Raw genomic sequence first — 18,209 nt, 5'->3', positions numbered from 1 at the left:
TCCCCCGCCTCGCGGCTCCCCGCCGCGCCGCCCGGAGCCGGCTTCCCAGACTTATTTGACCCCCTCCGGAAAATGTGGGGACGCTGGTAGCTCTCCCGTAGCCTTCGGTCCCAAACGGTGCATTTCTGTTTCAGCCCAGCGTCTCCTCTCGCCTCGCATTGGTACACTCCAACTCTTTCCTTTCTACTCTTCTCCGGAGGCGGCAGTTTTGTATTTCAGACCCAGCCTTCCAGACTTTAGAGTGCTTGAGGTTCGATCCCCACCCCCAACCGCTATGTCAGAGGTAGTTGCCTCGAACTCGCCCCTTTCCTACCACCGAAACCGTCAAAAGCCGAAATTGATTTACCAAATTTGTTGAATGCTTATTGTTTATCAGGAGTTATTCCATTGCAAGTTGTGGAAACAGCGGAGGATAGAATAAACCAACTCCATGCTCACAGGGAACTTATATTCCAGAGGGGAAAGAAGATAAGGAGAAAATAAGATGGTTTTAGGCTGTCATAAGTGCTATACAGGAAATGAGACCGGTGGATGTGATAAAGTGACTTGGGTGGTGTCTTTAGAAAGGGTGGTCAGGTAAAGCCTCTATTTTATATCTTAACTTCCCAACTCTAAACGATATACCGTGGATTCCTCTCACCTCAGATGTGGTTCATTTGGAATCCTGCTGTATTCTTCCACCCCAGAGATGTTCTAACTGAATCATATCCTAGCCTAAGAGGCTGCCCTTGCTGAAGTAGCACATACGGAGTGCCTTTCCTGGAGACCGAGTGTCTCAACAATGGCACTATTGACGTTTCCAGCGAGATAATCCTTTGCTGTGGGATGTGCCCTGTGCATTCATTGTAGGATGTTTAACATCATCCTTGGCGTCTACCTGCTAGATGACAGTAGCACCCCTACTCCCCAGGCATGACAATCAAAACTGTCTCCAGACATTGCCAGATGTCACAGGGGGTGGGTGTGACTCCCCCAAACACCCAACTTGTTGTGAGAACCACTGGCCTGGAGGGCTAATGCTTGGTGTCCACCCGGTTTCCTAGGGTTTTAGTGTAGTGGCCCCTGTTGAAAGAGCTAGGATGTACCTCTTGGCATTCAGTCCCCTCAGCATTAGTAGATTTGTATTCCCAGCTGTTCTGAAAAGGGCCATGGCACTCCCCCACTTGCCCTCGTTCTTCAAGGCCCACCTCTACAAGCCATTCTTTTAGTCCCTTTGGTGAATTACTCTTCCTCTGTGGCATACTGTAGACACTTGGTATACATTAATGTTTATTAAGTCTTATATTGATGGTGCATGTTTTTGTATCTTCATTGGCCTGTGAGTACCCTAAAGCAGATATTCCTTGAAACATACTGGTGTTCAGTCCATAATGTATATTACAAAAATGTTTACCATATTGATCGTGATTAGAGAGGCCTGTGGTTGTGAGATGTTGTTGTCATCCCTGGAAATGATGGGAGAAGCCCAAAGGTTGGATATTGGTTCTTCCTAAAAGGCTGACTCCTGGTCTGCGTGATGTGCTAGTCCTGCTGTGATGAGGGAGACAAGAGTTGAGTCCAGACTTAAGATAGGACTAATTAATTGAGTACCTACTCTGTTGTGTCAAGTACTTTATTTATTGGGACCCTATTTTTTCTTTTTCTTTTTTCTTTTTTTTTTTTGAGACAGTCTTGCTCTGTTGTCCAGGCTGGAGTGCAGTGGCGTGATCTTGGCTCACTGCAACCTCTGCCTCTTGGGTTCAAGTGATTCTTGTGCCTCAGCCTCCCAAGTAGCTGGGACTACAGGCATGCGCCACCCCATCTGGCTAGTTTTTGTATTTTTAGTAGAGATGGTGTTTTGCCCTGTTGGCCAGGCTGGTCTCAAACTCCTGGACTCAAGTGATCTGCCTGCCTCAGCCTCCCAAAGTGCTGGGATTACAGGCATGAGCCACTGCACCCAGCCAAGGGACCCTTTACATTTAAATTCTCAAAATGACCCTAGGAAGGAAATGCCAATCGCTTTTTTTTTTTTTTTTTTTTTTTTTTGAGACGGAGTCTGGCTCTGTCGCCCAGGCTGGAGTGCAGTGGCCGGATCTCAGCTCACTGCAAGCTCCGCCTCCCGGGTTTACACCATTCTCCTGCCTCAGCCTCCCGAGTAGCTGGGACTACAGGCGCCCACCACCTCGCCTGGCTAGTTTTTTTGTGTTTTTCAGTAGAAACAGGATTTTATCGTGTTAGCCAGGATGGTCTCGACCTCCTGACCTCATGATCCGCCTGTCTTGGCCTCCCAAAGTGCTGAGATTACAGGCTTGAGCCACCGCGCCTGGCCAATAGCTTCTTTTTATACATGAGGAGACTAAGGCACAGAGGTGTGATGACTTGTCCGTGGTTCTCAGAACCCATGCCTGTGCTCCTGCCACTCCAATAGAGAAGTATGTGCCACACATATTTTTAGACCTGTGAGTTGTGATTTTTTCATCTTTTTCCAGGTGAGGGAATGGAAGGTCACCTAAGAAGTAGTGAAAGTGTAGTGAAAGTAAGATTAGATCCTGGTCTGTTGGTTCTAAGCCGAAGCTTTCAAGCTTTTTTTTTTGAGACTGAGTCTCACTCTGTCACCCACGCTAGAGTGCGGTGGCGTGACCTCGGCTCACTGTAACCTCTGCCTGCTGGGTTCAAGTGTTTCCTTTTTTTTTTTTTTGAGATGGAGTCTCGCTCTGTCACCCAGGCTGGAGTGCAGTGGTACCATCTCAGCTCACTGCAACCTCTGTCTCCTGGGTTCAAGCGATTCTCCTGCCTCAGCCTCCTGAGGAGCTGGGATTACAGGCTTGCACCACCATGCCTGGCCAATTTTTGTATTGTTAGTTGAGATGGGGTTTCACCACGTTGGTCAGGCTGGTCTCAAACTCCTGACCCTGTGATCTGCCCACCTGGGCCTCCCAAAGTGCTGCAATTACAGGTGTGAGCCACCACGCCTGGCCTTCTTTTTTTTTTTTTCCCCGCAGAGTCAAGGTCTTGCTCTGTCACTAAGGCTGGCATACAGTGGCACAGTCATGGCTCACTGCAGCCTCAACTTTCTGGGCTCAAGCAACCCTCCCATCTCAGCCTCCCCAGTAGCCAGGACACATGGAGTGTGCCACCATGCCCAGCTAATTTTTGTATTTTTTGTAGAGACGGGATTTTGCCATGTTGTCCAGGCTGGTCTCAGACTCCTGAGGTCAAGTGATCCACCCACGTCTGCTTCCCAAAGTGCTGGGATTATAGGCGTGAGACGCCATGCCCAACCTAATCATAGTCTTATACCGTCTCCATGGAAGGACTTGGGCTGCTATTTTTATGGCTGAGTAGAAAGGTGTTGGAAATCAGATCTTCAGTTCAAAGTCATATATAAGTTGTTTAGGGACAGTCTTGAGATAGAAATTATAGAGACTAAACTGTTCCTCCTTATGCACCAGCCCGACTAAACTTTTCTTTTCTTTTTTTTTTTTTTTTGAGACAGAGTCTCTCTCTGTCGCCCAGGTTAGAGTGCAGTGGTGCCATCTCGGCTCACTGTAACCTCCATCTCCTGGGTTTAAGCAATTCTCGTGCCTCAGCCTCCTGAGTAGCTGGGATTACAGGCACACAACCATGCCTGGCTAATTTTTGTATTTTTAGTAGAGACGGGGTTTCACCATGTTGGCCAGGCTGGTCTCAAACTCCTGACCTCAGGTGATCCACCTACCTCGGCCTTTCAAAGTGCTGGGATTACAGGCATGAGCCACTGTACCCGGCCTCAACTTTTAAAACAATATCTATTTTTCTGGCCTGGAATGGTGGCTCATGCCTGTAACCCCAGCACTTTGGGAGTCCAAGGTGGAAGATCTCTGGAGCTCAGGAGTTTGAGACCAGCCTAGGCAACATAGGGAGACCCTGCTTCTACAAAAATCCAAAAACTAGCTGGGCATGGTGGCTCATGCCCATGGTTCCAGCTACTTGGGAGGCTGAGACAGGAGGATCACTTGAACCAAGGAGGTCCAGACTGCAGTGAGCTGTGATAGTGCTACTGCACTCCAGCCTGGGCGACAATCAGACCCTGTCTCAATAAATAAATAAATAAGGTCTGGGCGTGGTAGCTTACGTCTGTAATCCCAGCACTTTAAGAGACCGAGGTGGGTGGATCACTTGAGGTCAGGAATTCGAGACCAGCCTGGCTAACATGATGAAACCCCATCTCTACTAAAAATACAAAAATTAACTAGGTGTGGTGGCACATGCTTGTAGTCCCAGCTATTCAGGAGGTTGAGGCAGGAGAATCACTTGAACTTGGTAGATGCGATCTCGGCTCACTGCAAGTGAGCCCAGATTGCACCACTGCACTCTAGCATGGGCAATAGAGCAAGACTCCATCTCAAAAAATAAATAAAATAAAACTTTTTTTGTTTTCAGATTCAAAATAAATAAAATCTTTTTTGTTTTCAGATTCTAAAATGAAGAAAATAAAAGCTGTAACTCCACTACTGAAAAGATAGCCACTGTTAATGTTGAAAACCTTATTTATTTGAATAGCTGATACATGCACATGGTATACAATTTTTAAAATCCTTAAGGATATACAGTAGTGAAAAGAAGACTCCCTTGACCCTAGCTGCTTAGTTTCCTTTTCAGAGGCAATCACTACTGTACTGTTTACATTTTCATATATTTGTTTCCTATGCCTTCTCTTCTCCCAAGTTTTATTAAGAAAATTTGCAAGCATATATGTGCATTACTTAGTCATTTGGAAGTAAATTACAGACTCAATTACATTTCACCCCTAAGTGCTTCAGCATTCACCTCTTAAAATCATCATTCTCCTGTACTACCACTATTCAGTGATCACAACTAAGAAAATTTCCTCACGTCATCAATTATCCAGTTTATATTTAAGCTTCCTTGACTTGCTCCCCAAATGTCTTTTTGTTATTTTGGAACCAGAGTCCAGTCAAAGTTTGTGCACTGTTTGCCTTTGTCTCAGAAATCTCTCATGTTTTGGAATGGTTTTCTCAACCTTTTTTTTTGGGGGGGGGGACAGAGTTTTGCTCTTGTTGCCCAGGCTGGAGTGCAATGGCACGATCTTGGCTCACTGCAGCCTCCCGGGTTCAAGTGAGCCTCCTGCCTCAGCCTCCTGAGTAGCTGGGATTACAGGCATGTGCCACCATGCCCAGCTAATTTTGTATTTTTAGTAGAGACGGGGTTTCTCCATGTTAGACTGGTCTGGAACTCCCAACCTCAGGTGATCCGCCTGCCTCAGCCAAGCCACTGTGCCCAGCTCAACCTTTCTTTTTAGACACTGATTTTTTGAAAAGACCAGGCCATTTGTCTTTGAGAACATCCCACATTCTGTGTTTGTGTTAAGATTTCCTCATGGAAACCTTAGTATGTTCCTCTATATTGTATTGCTGTATTTCCTAGAAACTGGAAGATAAGTCTAAAGGCTTGTTTAGATTCAAATTAGGCTGGTTATGGTGGCTCATGCCTGTAATCCCAGCTCTTTGGGAGGCCACAGCAGGAGGATCACTTGAGGCCAGGAGTTAGAGACTAACCTGGGTAACATAGCAAGACCATGTCCTTATTATAACAAAAAATTAAAAAAGAAAAAATAGATTCAGGTTAAATATTTTTGGCAAGATACATCATAAATGATGCTGTGTGCTTCATATTGTATCAAAACAGGACTATGCTCTTTTTTTAGATGGTGGTAAAATACACATAAAATTTCCTAAATTAACCATTTTTAAGTGTACAGTTCAGTAGTGTTAAATATATTCATGTTTTTGTGCAATACAATCTCTAGAACTTTTTCATCTTGCAAAACTGAAAATCTATACCCATTAAAAACCCCCAGGCCAGGCGTGAGGGCTCATGCCTGTAATCCCAGCACTTTGGGAGGCTGAGGTGGGCGAATCGCAAGGTCAGAAGATTGAGACCATCCTGGCCAACATGGTGAAACCCCGTCTCTACTAAAAACACAAAAAATTAGCTGGGCATGATGGCGTGTGCCTGTAATCCCAGCTATTTGGGAGGCTGAGGCGGGAGAATCCCTTGAACCGGGGAGTTGGAGGTTGCAGTGAGCTGAGATCATGCCCCTGCACTCCAGCCTGGCAACAGAGCAAGACTCTATCTCAAAAGAAAAAAAAAGACTCCCATTTTCCCCTCCTCCCAGCCTATTTTTAAATTTTACTTTATATTACTATTATTATTATTTTGAATTGAGTCTCACTCTGTTGCCCTGGCTGGAATGCAATGGCACAATCTTGGCTCACTGCAACCTCCACCTCCCAGGTTCAAGCGATTCTCCTGCCTCAGCCTTCCAAAGTAGCTGGGATTACAGGCGCCCGCCACCACGCCCAGCTAAGTTTTGTATTTTTTTAGTAGAGACAGGGTTTCACCATATTGGTCAGGCTGGTCTCGAACTCCTGACCTCAGGTGATCCACCCACCTCGGCCTCCCAAAGTGCTGGGATTACAGGCATGAGCCACTGTGCCCGGCCCACTTTATATTATTTTAACATCATTGAGTTTTGTGTCTTGTTTGTTTCACCTATTGTAGGCTTTTGTCCATGTCATTAAAGGTTGTAGAACTATCCATTCTGTGAATATACCATTTCTTTAGATTGGGTTCTAGCTTCTTTTTTTAAATTATTCTTTCCTTTTTTTTTTTTTTTTCACTTTTTTTTTTTTTAAAGAGAGTCTTGCTATGTCACCCAGGCTGGAGGGCAGTGGTATCATCATAGCTCACTGCAGCCCTGAACTCCTGAGCTCAAGCGATCTTCCCTCCTCAGCCGAGTAGCTGGGACTACAGGCGCATGCCACCATGCCCAGCTAATTTTTAAAGTTTTTGTAGAGACTGGGTTTTGCCTTGTTGTCCAAGCTGGTTTCAAACTCCTGGCCTCAAGTGATCTTCCTGCCTCAGCCTCCCAAAGTGCTGGGATTACAGGTGTGAGTCACTACGCTTGTCCTGGGTTCTAGCTTCTGGCTGCTATATAGTAACTGCAAGAGGACTGTTTTTCCTAAGCCTTTGACCCAGAGCTTTGGTTGTGCTCAGTGTTTGTGGGGACAGAGGAGTAGTCTCTCTTCCCATTAGTCTGAGTACTGAGTGATTAGGGGACATTCTTGTTTGTCTCAATATCTTTATTCCTTTTCCTCTCCTCTTCATCCTGACTTTCCCTCTACTGCCTTGTCCCTCTTCCCTTAGGTAAGTCAAATCTCATGGATGCCATCAGCTTTGTGCTAGGTGAAAAAACCAGCAACCTGCGGGTAAAGACCCTGCGGGACCTGATCCATGGAGCTCCTGTGGGCAAGCCAGCTGCCAACCGGGCCTTTGTCAGCATGGTTTACTCTGAGGAGGGTGCTGAGGACCGTACCTTTGCCCGTGTCATTGTAGGTGGGTGAGGCCAGCCAGAAGGCTCTCCTTGGGTCCTGGGAGGTGGCTAGACTAGTGGACTGGAACAGGAAGGGGGCCTGACCCTTGCCAACTCATGCATTGTCTTGTAGGAGGTTCCTCTGAGTACAAGATCAACAACAAAGTGGTCCAACTACATGAGTACAGTGAGGAATTAGAGAAGTTGGGCATTCTCATCAAAGCTCGTAACTTCCTCGTTTTCCAGGTGGGCGTTTTTAACAGTTATTGGCTATCCCGTTTTTGCCAGACCATGTCCCATCCCCACTGTGCCTGCTCCATCTCAGGCTTTATCATCTCTCCCTTGAACTAATGTAGCACCTTGTTCACTGAGCTTCCCAACTTAAGTCTGGCCCCTAAGCCAGGTTCATCTTATGAGGACACACATTTATTTTGTTTCCCCTCCCTTTTTTCCTTAAAGCATTTCAGTGATTCCTTATTGCCTTAAAATGGTGGTTCTTAAACTGTAGTCTCCAGACCAGCAGTATCAACATTACCTGGTAACATGTTAGAAAATGCACGTTCTCAGGCCCTATCCTAGACTTCCCGACTTGGAAGAAACTGTGGGGTGGGGCACAGCAATTTGTGTTTTATCAAGCTATCCAGGTTATTATGATGATGGCTGAAATTTGAGAACTATTGCCTTAGGATGAGATCCAAACGCCTAAGCCTGTCATTCGGGAAACACCATCATCAAAATCCAAATACCATCTGCATGTTCTTCTCCTCCAGCCTGGCACTCCAGCCTACTTAAACCATTTATGGTTCTGCAAATTCACCTGCTTGCTTTGGCCTACAGGTCTTTGCATATTAATTTTCCTCTACATAGAATAACTTTTTCTCTTTATTTTATTTTATTTTTTTTGAGACGGAGTTTGGCTTGTCGCCCAGGCTGGAGTGCAGTGGCACGATCTCGGCTCACTGCAACCTCCACCTCCAGGGTTCAAGCGATTCTCCTGCCTCAGCCTCCCAAATAGCTGGGACTACAGGCGCCCGCCACCACGCCTGGCTGATTTTTATATTTTTGGTAGAGATGGGGGTTTTACCCTTTTGGCTAGGCTGGTCTTGAACTCCTGATCTCAGGTGATCTGCCTGCCTCAGCCTCCCAAAGTGCTGGGATTACAGGTGTGAGCCACTGCACCCGGCCACCTTTTCTCTTTTATTTTCTTGGTTAGTTTCCCTCCATCTTCCAAACTCAGCACAGATGTCATCTTTGGGAAGCCTTCTGAGATAGATATCCCTATCAGTCTCCTACCCCCAAGCTTCATTTTATCCTTTTCCTGTGCTGCTTCTGTTACTGCACGTAACACTTTCTTGTCTTTGTCCCTTTGGCTCCCTGTGCTCCTCAGAGGGCAAGGAATTTGTCCTTAAAGCCCAGTGTGAAATGTGGCACCAGGGGCGTGGGAGAGAAAGTTGGTAACTTTTTCTGGATGAAGGAGTGGAAATGGGTAAGGTGAACTGGGCTGGCTGGGGTCTGAAGTGGAAGAGTGTTTCAACCTTTACTAGGGTGCTGTGGAATCTATTGCCATGAAGAACCCCAAAGAGAGGACAGCTCTGTTTGAAGAGATTAGTCGTTCTGGGGAGCTGGCACAGGAGTATGACAAGCGAAAGAAGGAAATGGTGAAGGCTGAAGAGGACACACAGTTTAATTACCATCGCAAGAAAAATATTGCGGCTGAACGCAAGGAAGCAAAGCAGGAGAAAGAAGAGGTAGGTGGCCAAGCTACCTCTTGGCTCTGAGGGACCAGGATGGAGCCAGTGCCTTATTGATGCACCCCTGCCACCATTCCCCTGTTTGCACAGGCTGACCGCTACCAGCGCCTGAAGGATGAGGTAGTACGAGCTCAGGTACAGCTGCAGCTCTTTAAGCTTTACCATAATGAAGTGGAAATTGAGAAGCTCAACAAGGAACTGGCCTCTAAGAACAAGGAGATCGAGAAGGACAAGAAGCGTATGGACAAGGTGGAGGATGAGCTGAAGGAGAAGAAGAAGGAGCTGGGCAAAATGATGCGGGAGCAGCAGCAGATTGAGAAGGAGATCAAGTAAGAGGCAGACCTGGGCCTGCGACTTACGGGAAACCAAGAGGCCGTGCTGTTTATTAGGGTTCCTCCGAGCCCGGAGTTCAGTACCCATACTCATTTCTCTGTTATTCTCCTGACTTGCTTTTGTAAGAACCAGACACATTTCTTGACTTGCAGTTTAGACAAATAGAATATTTAAGCACTCAGGCCCTGGGTAGACAGGTGCTCAGATGAGGGAGAACTCAAAAGGGGTGGTGGCCTTGCCAAGAAGGAGGAACCAGTGTGAGGCCTAGCCAGTGGAGTGGCTGAGAAGGCCTTCCTAGAAGAGGAAAACTGAAGCTAGAAGTTTAAAGGATAGGAATTTGAGGGGCCAACTAAGTAAATACAGGATGTTCTTGGGAGTTGTTAATGAGCGTCCTGGCCAGGGTTGAGGCAGAGTTGGTAGCTTTGCCTTATGGAGTGGCTGGCTCATAGATCCTGAAAGTCATACCTTTCAGGGAGTAGTCAGACTGCCCCTTTTTTTCAGGATCTGTGGGGCATCACGCCCTTGTTCTTTTAGGTAATTCCCTGAGGTTGGCTCAGGGGCTCAAGCTCCCCTTTGGGTGAAAAGCTTGGGAACCCTCCCTTCTTCTATAGTGCTCACTGGTTTCCCCCACCCCTCTGGCAAAAGGGAGAAGGACTCAGAATTGAACCAGAAGCGGCCTCAGTACATCAAAGCCAAGGAGAACACCTCCCACAAAATCAAGAAGCTGGAAGCAGCCAAGAAGTCTCTGCAGAATGCTCAGAAGCACTATAAGAAGCGTAAAGGTGACATGGATGAGCTGGAGAAGGAGATGCTGTCAGTGGAGAAGGCCCGGCAGGAGTTTGAAGAACGGATGGAAGAAGAGAGTCAGAGTCAGGGCAGAGATTTGACCTTGGAGGAGAATCAGGTAAGCTCTGGAACGGGTTGGCAGGGAGGAGATCCCTGGGCTGACATCTGCTGACTTGGTCATCCCTGTTCTCCTTCTCTGTCCCTAATACAGGTGAAGAAATACCACCGGTTGAAAGAAGAAGCCAGCAAGAGAGCAGCTACCCTGGCCCAGGAGCTAGAGAAATTCAATCGAGACCAGAAAGCTGACCAGGACCGTCTGGATCTGGAAGAACGGAAGAAAGTAGAGACAGAGGTGTGCTATAGTTATAAGATTAGGGATGATACACAGAAAAGGATACAGGTTGAGCATTCCTAATCCAAAATAATCCAAAATCTGAAACGTTTCTGGTCTCAAGCATGTTGGATTAGAGTTACCCAAGCTGTAATGATAGTCTTTTTTTTTTTTTTTTTTTTTTGAGACAGAGTCTCGCTCCTGCCCAGGCTGGAATGCAGTGGTGCGATCTTGGTTCACCACAACTTTCGCCTCTCGGGTTTAAGCAATTCTCCTGCCTCAGCCTCCCGAGTAGCTGGGACTATAGGCGCGTGCCACCGTATCCTGCTAGTTTTTGTATTTTTAGTAGAGATGGGGTTTCACTATGTTGGCCAGGCTGGTCTTGAAATCCTGACCTTGTGATCCGCCCACCTTGGCCTCCCAAAGTGTTGAGATTACAGGCGTGAGCCACTGCACCTAGCCATGATAATCTTAATGATAATGACAATAGCTCACATCTGTTGAGCACTTAACTGTATGATAGGCAGTGTTCTTTACATGTATTCAGTCATTTAATTCTTCATTTATGATTACCTTTATGGAATGGCTACTGTTACCCTATTTTACAAATGAGGAAATTACAACACAGAGTAATTTGCCTAAGGTCACAAGATTATTGTTATTTTTGAGACAGGGTCTCTCTCTGTCACGCAGGCTGAGGTGCAATAGTGCAACCATGGCTCACTGCAGCCTTGACTTCCCAGGCTTAAGCAATCTTCCAACCAGAGCCTCCCGAGTATCCAGCACTACTGGTGCTTGCCACCATGCCTGGCTGCTTTTTTTTTTTTTTTTTGAGAGACAAAGTCTCATTCTGTTGCCCAGGCTGGAGTACAGTGGCATGATCTCAGCTCACTGCAGCCTCTGCCTGTCGGATTCAACTGATTCTTTTTTTTTATTTTTATTGTTTTTTGAGATGCAGTTTCTCTCTTGTTGCCCAGGCTGGAGTGCGGTGGCGCCATCTCGGCTCACTGCAACCTCTGCCTCCTAGGTTCAAGCAATTCTCCTGCCTCAGCCTCCCGAGTAGCTGAAATTACAGGCACCGGCCACCATGCCCAGCTAATTGTTTTTTTTTTTTTTTTTTTTGAGACGGAGTCTGGCTCTGTCGCCCAGGCTGGAGTGCAGTGGCGTGATCTCAGCTCACTGCAAGCTCCGCCTCCCGGGTTTACGCCATTCTCCTGCCTCAGCCTCCCGAGTAGCTGGGACTACAGGCACCCGACACCTTGCCCGGCTAATTTTTTGTATTTTTTAGTAGAGACGCGGTTTCACCATGTTAGCCAGGATGGTCTCGATCTCCTGACCTAGTGATCCGCCCGTCTCGGCCTCCCAAAGTGCTGGGATTACAGGCTTGAGCCACCGCGCCCGGCCAATTTTTATATTTTTAGTAGAGACAGGGTTTCACCTTGTTGGTCAGGCTGGTCTCGAACTCCTGACCTCAGGTGATCCACCCGCCTTGGCCTCCCAAAGTGCTGGGATTACAGGTGTGAGCCAACGCACCTGGCCCGGTTCAAGTGATTCTTGTGTCTCAGCCACCCGAGTAGATGGGATGACAGGTGGGTGCCACCACACCTAGCTAAATTTTTTGTATGTTTAGTATAGATGGGATTTCGCCATGTTGACCAGGCTTATCTTGAACTCCTGAACTCAAGTGATCCGCCCGCCTCGGCCTCCTAATTTTTTTATTTTTGTAGAGTCAGGGTTTCTGCTGGTTGCCCAGGCTGGTCTTAAACTCCTGCCTGCCTCTGTGATCAGCCTGCCTCGGCCTCCCAAAGTGTTGGGATTACAGGCGTGAGCCACTGTGCCCGGCCACTCACATAACTATTAAGTGTCAGAACCAGACCCTGGGCAGTGTAGCTATAAAGCCCACACTCTTATCAAATATACTTCACTTACTGCCTACCTGATATCAATATTGTAATAACAACAATGATAGACAGTTGTCATAGTGTCCTAGGAGTGTACAGTGTTCCAGGCATTCTGCTAAGCACTTTTAAATATTTAAAAGAATGTTGGCCAGGCCTGGTGGATCACTTGAGGCCAGGAGTTTGAGATCAGCCTGAGTAACACAGTGAGACCCTGTCTCAAACTTTAAAAAATAATAAAATTTTTTAAAAGAGGAATGTGATAGTCATTAATATTAGTAGCAACCCTATTATTAAGCACTTAATGTGTATTCTATGCAGTGGAGATTACCCACATTTTGCAGATGAGGAAACAGGTACAGAAAGGCCTGTGAAGCTTTTATCTTGATTTGAGCCTCCATGGTTGGTGAAGAAGATGCCTTGGCTGAGTAGAACACCTGTGAGAGGTTCTGGAGATCTGGGAGGCCCCCATCATCAGTTAGTAGATCCAACCGAACACCATCTATGTCTGCTTTTTAGAAGGCCTCCTATATTAGTGACAGATTATCCTGGACTGTTGGGCTCTTGAATGAGTGGGCACATAAGGGGTATTATCTAGGGCTCCCGTGGTCTTGGCGTAAACTTGTGCAGCCCTTGGTGATAGAATACGTTTGTTTCCCAGGCCAAGATCAAGCAAAAGCTGCGGGAAATTGAAGAGAATCAGAAGCGGATTGAGAAACTGGAGGAATACATCACCACTAGCAAGTATGTAGCTCTGCAACTGTCCCCCTTACTTCCAGGCCTGTTCTTGTGACCCTACCTACCTGCCCATCTTCATGCAGGACCCCCAGAGCCTCTCTGAGCCAGGAGTATTTTTCTCACCAGCAGGAGTAACTCCTGTATGCCCTCACTTTGTAGGCAGTCCCTAGAAGAGCAGAAGAAGCTAGAGGGGGAGCTGACAGAGGAGGTGGAGATGGCCAAGCGGCGTATTGATGAAATCAATAAGGAGCTGAATCAGGTGATGGAGCAGCTAGGGGATGCCCGCATTGACCGTCAGGAGAGCAGCCGCCAGCAGCGAAAGGCAGAGATAATGGAAAGCATCAAGCGCCTTTACCCTGGCTCTGTGGTAAGAGCAGAGGGGGAACTCATTTCCTGAGTACTTACACTCACTGTCACACGATTTTCCCAGCAGCCCTGTGAGGACCAGGTTGCCAATCCCATTTTTATTGTCAGGGGAAATGAGGCTCGGAGAGGTTTAAAAAAGCACCACTTCTAAGTGGAAGAACTGCAGTTCAAACCCAACTTGTTCTCCTAAGCTCATGTTCTTTTATTTATTTATTTTTTTTTTTTAAATTTTTCAGCCTGTCATACTAGGCAATCATGTTCTTTTCATCATAACAATTACGTTTTTCTGAAGAGTTTGTCTTGCTGTGTCCATGCCTCTGGGAGGGGAATTGGAAAACCAGGAAAGATTTTGGAGGCAGGTGGGACCATGGGGCTGGAATTACTCTCCCAGGAAGTAGCTCTGTGCAGTCTTCTATATGGGCTCTCTTGGCATGTATTAACTGGCCCAGTAGCTTTTAGGGACACCCTGAGCTTTATCAGACCTCTTGATCTTTTGACCTCTTTCACCCAATCCTGAGTTCCCAGGTTCCTTGAATATTATCCCATACCTGGGTTCAACTTAGTTTGGTTCCACTAATATTTCCCTGTCACTTCTCTAGAGGCTCTGCTGGGGAGGTAGGTATGATTAGAGTCAGTCCCTGCTCTCTTAATCTGATAGTTCTTAGGGAACCAGGCTTGGTTTTGGAGACTGCGGGAAGGGAACTGGTAAAAGAGATGGATTGATTGATTGATTGATTGATTGATCTTGAGATAGAGTCTTGCTCTTTCGCCCAGGCTGGAGTGCAGTGGCACAACCTCGGCTCACTGCAATCTCCGCCTCCTAGGCTCAAGCGATTCTCCTGCCTTAGCCTCCCAAGTAGCTGGGATTACAGGTGCCCACCACCATGCCCAGCTAATTTTTTTGTATTTTTAGTAGAGACAGGGTTTCACCATGTTGGCCAGGCTGGTTTTAAACTCCTGACCTCAAGTGATCTGCCCGCCTCAGCCTCCCAAAGTGGTAGGATTACAGGCGTGAGCCACCACGCCCAGCCAGATTTATTTCACTAAGTACTTGTGAAAATTTGAAATAATATATGTAAGATATTTGGCATAGTGCCTGGGTGGCGGTGGTCTGTAAAATGGTAAATGAGGTTTAGAAAGATGATCCTGGATTCAGACACGACTGCTTGAAGTCATTGCTTGGGAGCCATAATAGTCTTTTTCTTTATAGCATGGGGGCTGTGTTCTTCTGTGAGATAGGAAAAAACCGAAGTGTTTTTTCTACTCTCACACAACCAGCACAACACTTCACTTCTGACACCAGAAGTTTTGGGGTTTTTCCTCACACACCAAGCAATTCTCCAGCAGACACCAGCTGGGTGACCTATAATTCACTTCAACTCTGACACTATTTATCTGGAGATAGCATCAGATCCCATGGGTTAGGGGCTCAGTCTAAGACTTCAGATGCCAATTGCAAGTCTCAGGTTGTGACTTGTGGTTCTGACTGACCTGCTGTAAATTACAGTTCCTGAGAATCCCTCCCTGGGTTCGATTAATTTACTAGTGCAGTTCACAGAACTCAGGAAAATGTTTTACTTATGTTTACCCATTTATTATGAAGGATATTACAAAGGATGCAGAGAACAGCCAGATGGATGCATAAGGCAGGGTATGGGGGAAGAGGTGTGAAGCTTCCATGCCCAATCTGGGCAAGCCACCCTCCAGGTACCCCCACACAGGGGCTTCATTACGTAGGCCTGATTGATCAAATCATCGGCCATCGGTGATCAGTTCAAACTTCAGCCCCTCTCCCCTTCTGAAGGTTGTGGGGGTGGAGCTAAGAGTCGCAAATCTCATCCTGCCTTGGTCTTTCTGGTAACCAGCCCCTATCCAGAAGCTATCTATGGGCCTGTAGCCATAATCATCTCATTAACATACAAAATGCTCATTCCTGAGATTCTAAGGGTTTTAGGGGTTGTGTGTCGGGAACTCCCGCGTAGAAGACTAAATATATATTTCATAAAACACCACAGTCCACTTTGATCTTCAAACACAGATCCCTTACATCAGAACAATCATGTAATAGAAAGAGGCTGGGGGCCAGCGGATCACTGGAGGTCAGGAGTTCGGGACCAGCCTGGCCAACATGGTGAAACCCCATCTACTAAAAGTACAAAAATTAGCTGGGCATGATGGTGGGCACCTGTAATCCCAGCTACTCAGGAGGCTAAGGCAGGAGAATCACTTGAACCTGGGAGGTGGAGGTTGCAGTGAGCCGGTATTACGCCCCTGCACTCCAGCGTGGGCTGCAGAGTGAGACTTTGTCTCCAAAAAAAAAGTAGAAAAATAACTGGTACATTACTAGAATCCCATTTAGTCATTAATTAATAATTAGTTTAGTCCATGATCATGTCATGAAAATGTTTCCTAGGGTGAGACCATTCAGGTTTGCAGGCTTTTATTCAATCTTGTTAGGTTCCAAAATGAGGAGTGTTCTCAGCAAACATAGCTTCACACTTTCAGGCATCTGGGATAATTGTGCTAAGAGACAATATCTCATGCTCTGAACCTGTTTTGAGGTGTTAATATAATACTGAGTTTCCCTCATTACATAACTCATTTATTCATTTCTTTACCTCCCTTCTGTTGCCCAAACTTTTCCACCTTTGGAAGGGACATTAGGATTGGCCACTGTGCTGATCTAGAGTGCACACAGCAAGCTAGTCTACAATTGCCTCCTCCTCAGTCCATACAGTTCCATTCAGTTAAGGTAGGGTTACTTGGGTACAGAACTAGTGGGCTGTCTTTTTTGTTTGTTTTGAGACAGGGTCTTATTATGTTACCCAGGCTGGTCTTGAACTCCTGGACTTAAGCGATCCTCCCACTGCAACCTCCCAAGTAGCTAGGATTACAAGCACACACCACCATGCTTGGTATTGGGTTATCTTAACCACTAGGCAATACAGTTGCGTTCACTTCCTGATATAGATTCTAGTCTGTCCCCCTTTCCACACTGGGAATTAGGATTCCTGAGCCAGCTCCCAAAAGCTTCATTCTTCAGTTTTCCCTTCCTACTTTACTCAGTATGGCCGCCTCATTGACCTGTGCCAGCCCACACAAAAGAAGTATCAGATTGCTGTAACCAAGGTTTTGGGCAAGAACATGGATGCCATTATTGTGGACTCGGAGAAGACAGGCCGGGACTGTATTCAGTATATCAAGGAACAGCGTGGGGAGCCTGAGACCTTCTTGCCTCTTGACTACCTGGAGGTGAGGCTTCTTGGGGATTGGGTCAGGCCAGTGTTCAAGGGCCCCTCTTCTAGTACTCCCTGTTTGTGTTCTGCCACTGACTGAGCTTCTCCCCACAGGTGAAGCCTACAGATGAAAAACTCCGGGAGCTGAAGGGGGCCAAGCTAGTGATTGATGTGATTCGCTATGAGCCACCTCACATCAAAAAGGCCCTGCAGTATGCTTGTGGCAATGCCCTTGTCTGTGACAACGTGGAGGATGCCCGCCGCATTGCCTTTGGAGGCCACCAGCGCCACAAGGTGTGGATTCTCTTGCCCAGGTTGAAGCTGGACAGGCTCAGTACTGGAGATTCATTTGTTCAGCTTCTCCCCCTCTTCTCTTTTCCCCCTGCTGTGTGTAGACAGTGGCACTGGATGGAACCCTATTCCAGAAGTCAGGAGTGATCTCTGGTGGGGCCAGTGACCTGAAGGCCAAGGCGCGGCGCTGGGATGAGAAAGCAGTAGACAAGTTGAAAGAGAAGAAGGAGCGCTTGACAGAGGAGCTGAAAGTAAGCCACAGGCAGTGCTGTTTTTAGCAGTGGGAGTCCTAAGCCTAGGTCAACCACCACCTTACCACCTAGCCCTTCTTTCTTGTTCCCTTCAGGAGCAGATGAAGGCAAAACGGAAAGAGGCAGAGCTGCGTCAGGTGCAGTCTCAGGCCCATGGACTGCAGATGCGGCTCAAGTACTCCCAGAGTGACCTAGAACAGACCAAGACACGACATCTAGCCCTGAATCTGCAGGTGGGGCCTGGCCTTCAGCCCTGTTCTCCAAAGGCCATCCACACATTCCTGGCCTAGGTTTCTCTGAGGGTGGGGAACTTGTTTCACTTCCCTGTCTCCTCCCAGCCTGCCGCAGGAAGCCAAGTATAGCATAGAGTCAGACAGCCAGGGATTCAGAGCTTGGCTCTGCGTTGAGTATGACATTAGGCAAGTAATTTCACCTCTCAGTGTCAACCTTCACATCTTAATCTGTGAAATGCAAGTTAAGATAATACCTACTCGGCCGGACACGGTGGATCACCTGAGATCAGGAGTTGGAGACCAGCCTGGCCAACATGATGAAACCCTGTCTCTACTACAAATATAAAAAATTAGCCGAGCATGGTGGCAGGCGCCTGTAATCCCAGCTACTTGGGATGCTGAGGGCAGGAGAATTGCTTTAACCTGGGAGGTGGAGGTTGCAGTGAGCCAAGATCGTGCCATTTTACTCCAGCCTGGGTGACAGAGACTCTGTCTCAAAATAAATAAATAAATGATACCTACTTTATAGGGTCATTATTGAATGAGTTAACATGTAAAGTGCCTAAGACTGCTATGTGTTCAGTTTATGTTAGGTGCTATTGTTAGCATAATTTGTTCATTCAGCAATTTGAATTTTTGAA

General features: G+C 46.9%; 2 protein-coding genes across 11 annotated transcripts in view; one reads left to right on the top strand and one right to left on the bottom strand.

The window, feature by feature from the left end:
• TSR2 (TSR2 ribosome maturation factor) overlaps positions 1 to 18,209 on the bottom strand; it is a 1,158,091-nt gene that overhangs the window by 1,014,328 nt on the left and 125,554 nt on the right. The gene's annotated exons all lie outside the window — the stretch shown is intronic.
• SMC1A (structural maintenance of chromosomes 1A) overlaps positions 1 to 18,209 on the top strand; it is a 63,115-nt gene that overhangs the window by 523 nt on the left and 44,383 nt on the right. For all 3 annotated transcript variants that reach the window (XR_007722677.1, XR_007722676.1, XM_050776840.1), the window contains exons 2-13: positions 7,189 to 7,377; positions 7,488 to 7,600; positions 8,899 to 9,102; positions 9,196 to 9,434; positions 10,084 to 10,342; positions 10,436 to 10,576; positions 13,115 to 13,197; positions 13,351 to 13,558; positions 16,624 to 16,809; positions 16,908 to 17,087; positions 17,189 to 17,335; positions 17,431 to 17,568. Coding sequence is in view for 1 of the 3 variants with exons in the window: in XM_050776840.1 (XP_050632797.1) it covers positions 7,189 to 7,377; positions 7,488 to 7,600; positions 8,899 to 9,102; positions 9,196 to 9,434; positions 10,084 to 10,342; positions 10,436 to 10,576; positions 13,115 to 13,197; positions 13,351 to 13,558; positions 16,624 to 16,809; positions 16,908 to 17,087; positions 17,189 to 17,335; positions 17,431 to 17,568 (2,087 nt within the window). In the remaining 2 variants the exon portion in view is untranslated. The remainder of the gene's footprint in view (positions 1 to 7,188; positions 7,378 to 7,487; positions 7,601 to 8,898; positions 9,103 to 9,195; positions 9,435 to 10,083; positions 10,343 to 10,435; positions 10,577 to 13,114; positions 13,198 to 13,350; positions 13,559 to 16,623; positions 16,810 to 16,907; positions 17,088 to 17,188; positions 17,336 to 17,430; positions 17,569 to 18,209) is intronic.

This window comes from Macaca thibetana, chromosome X (assembly GCF_024542745.1).
Source record: "Macaca thibetana thibetana isolate TM-01 chromosome X, ASM2454274v1, whole genome shotgun sequence".
Taxonomy (NCBI): Eukaryota; Metazoa; Chordata; class Mammalia; order Primates; family Cercopithecidae; genus Macaca; species Macaca thibetana.
The sequence above is the reverse complement of the archived record's forward strand: the minus strand, read 5'-3'. Positions and strand labels throughout refer to the sequence as shown.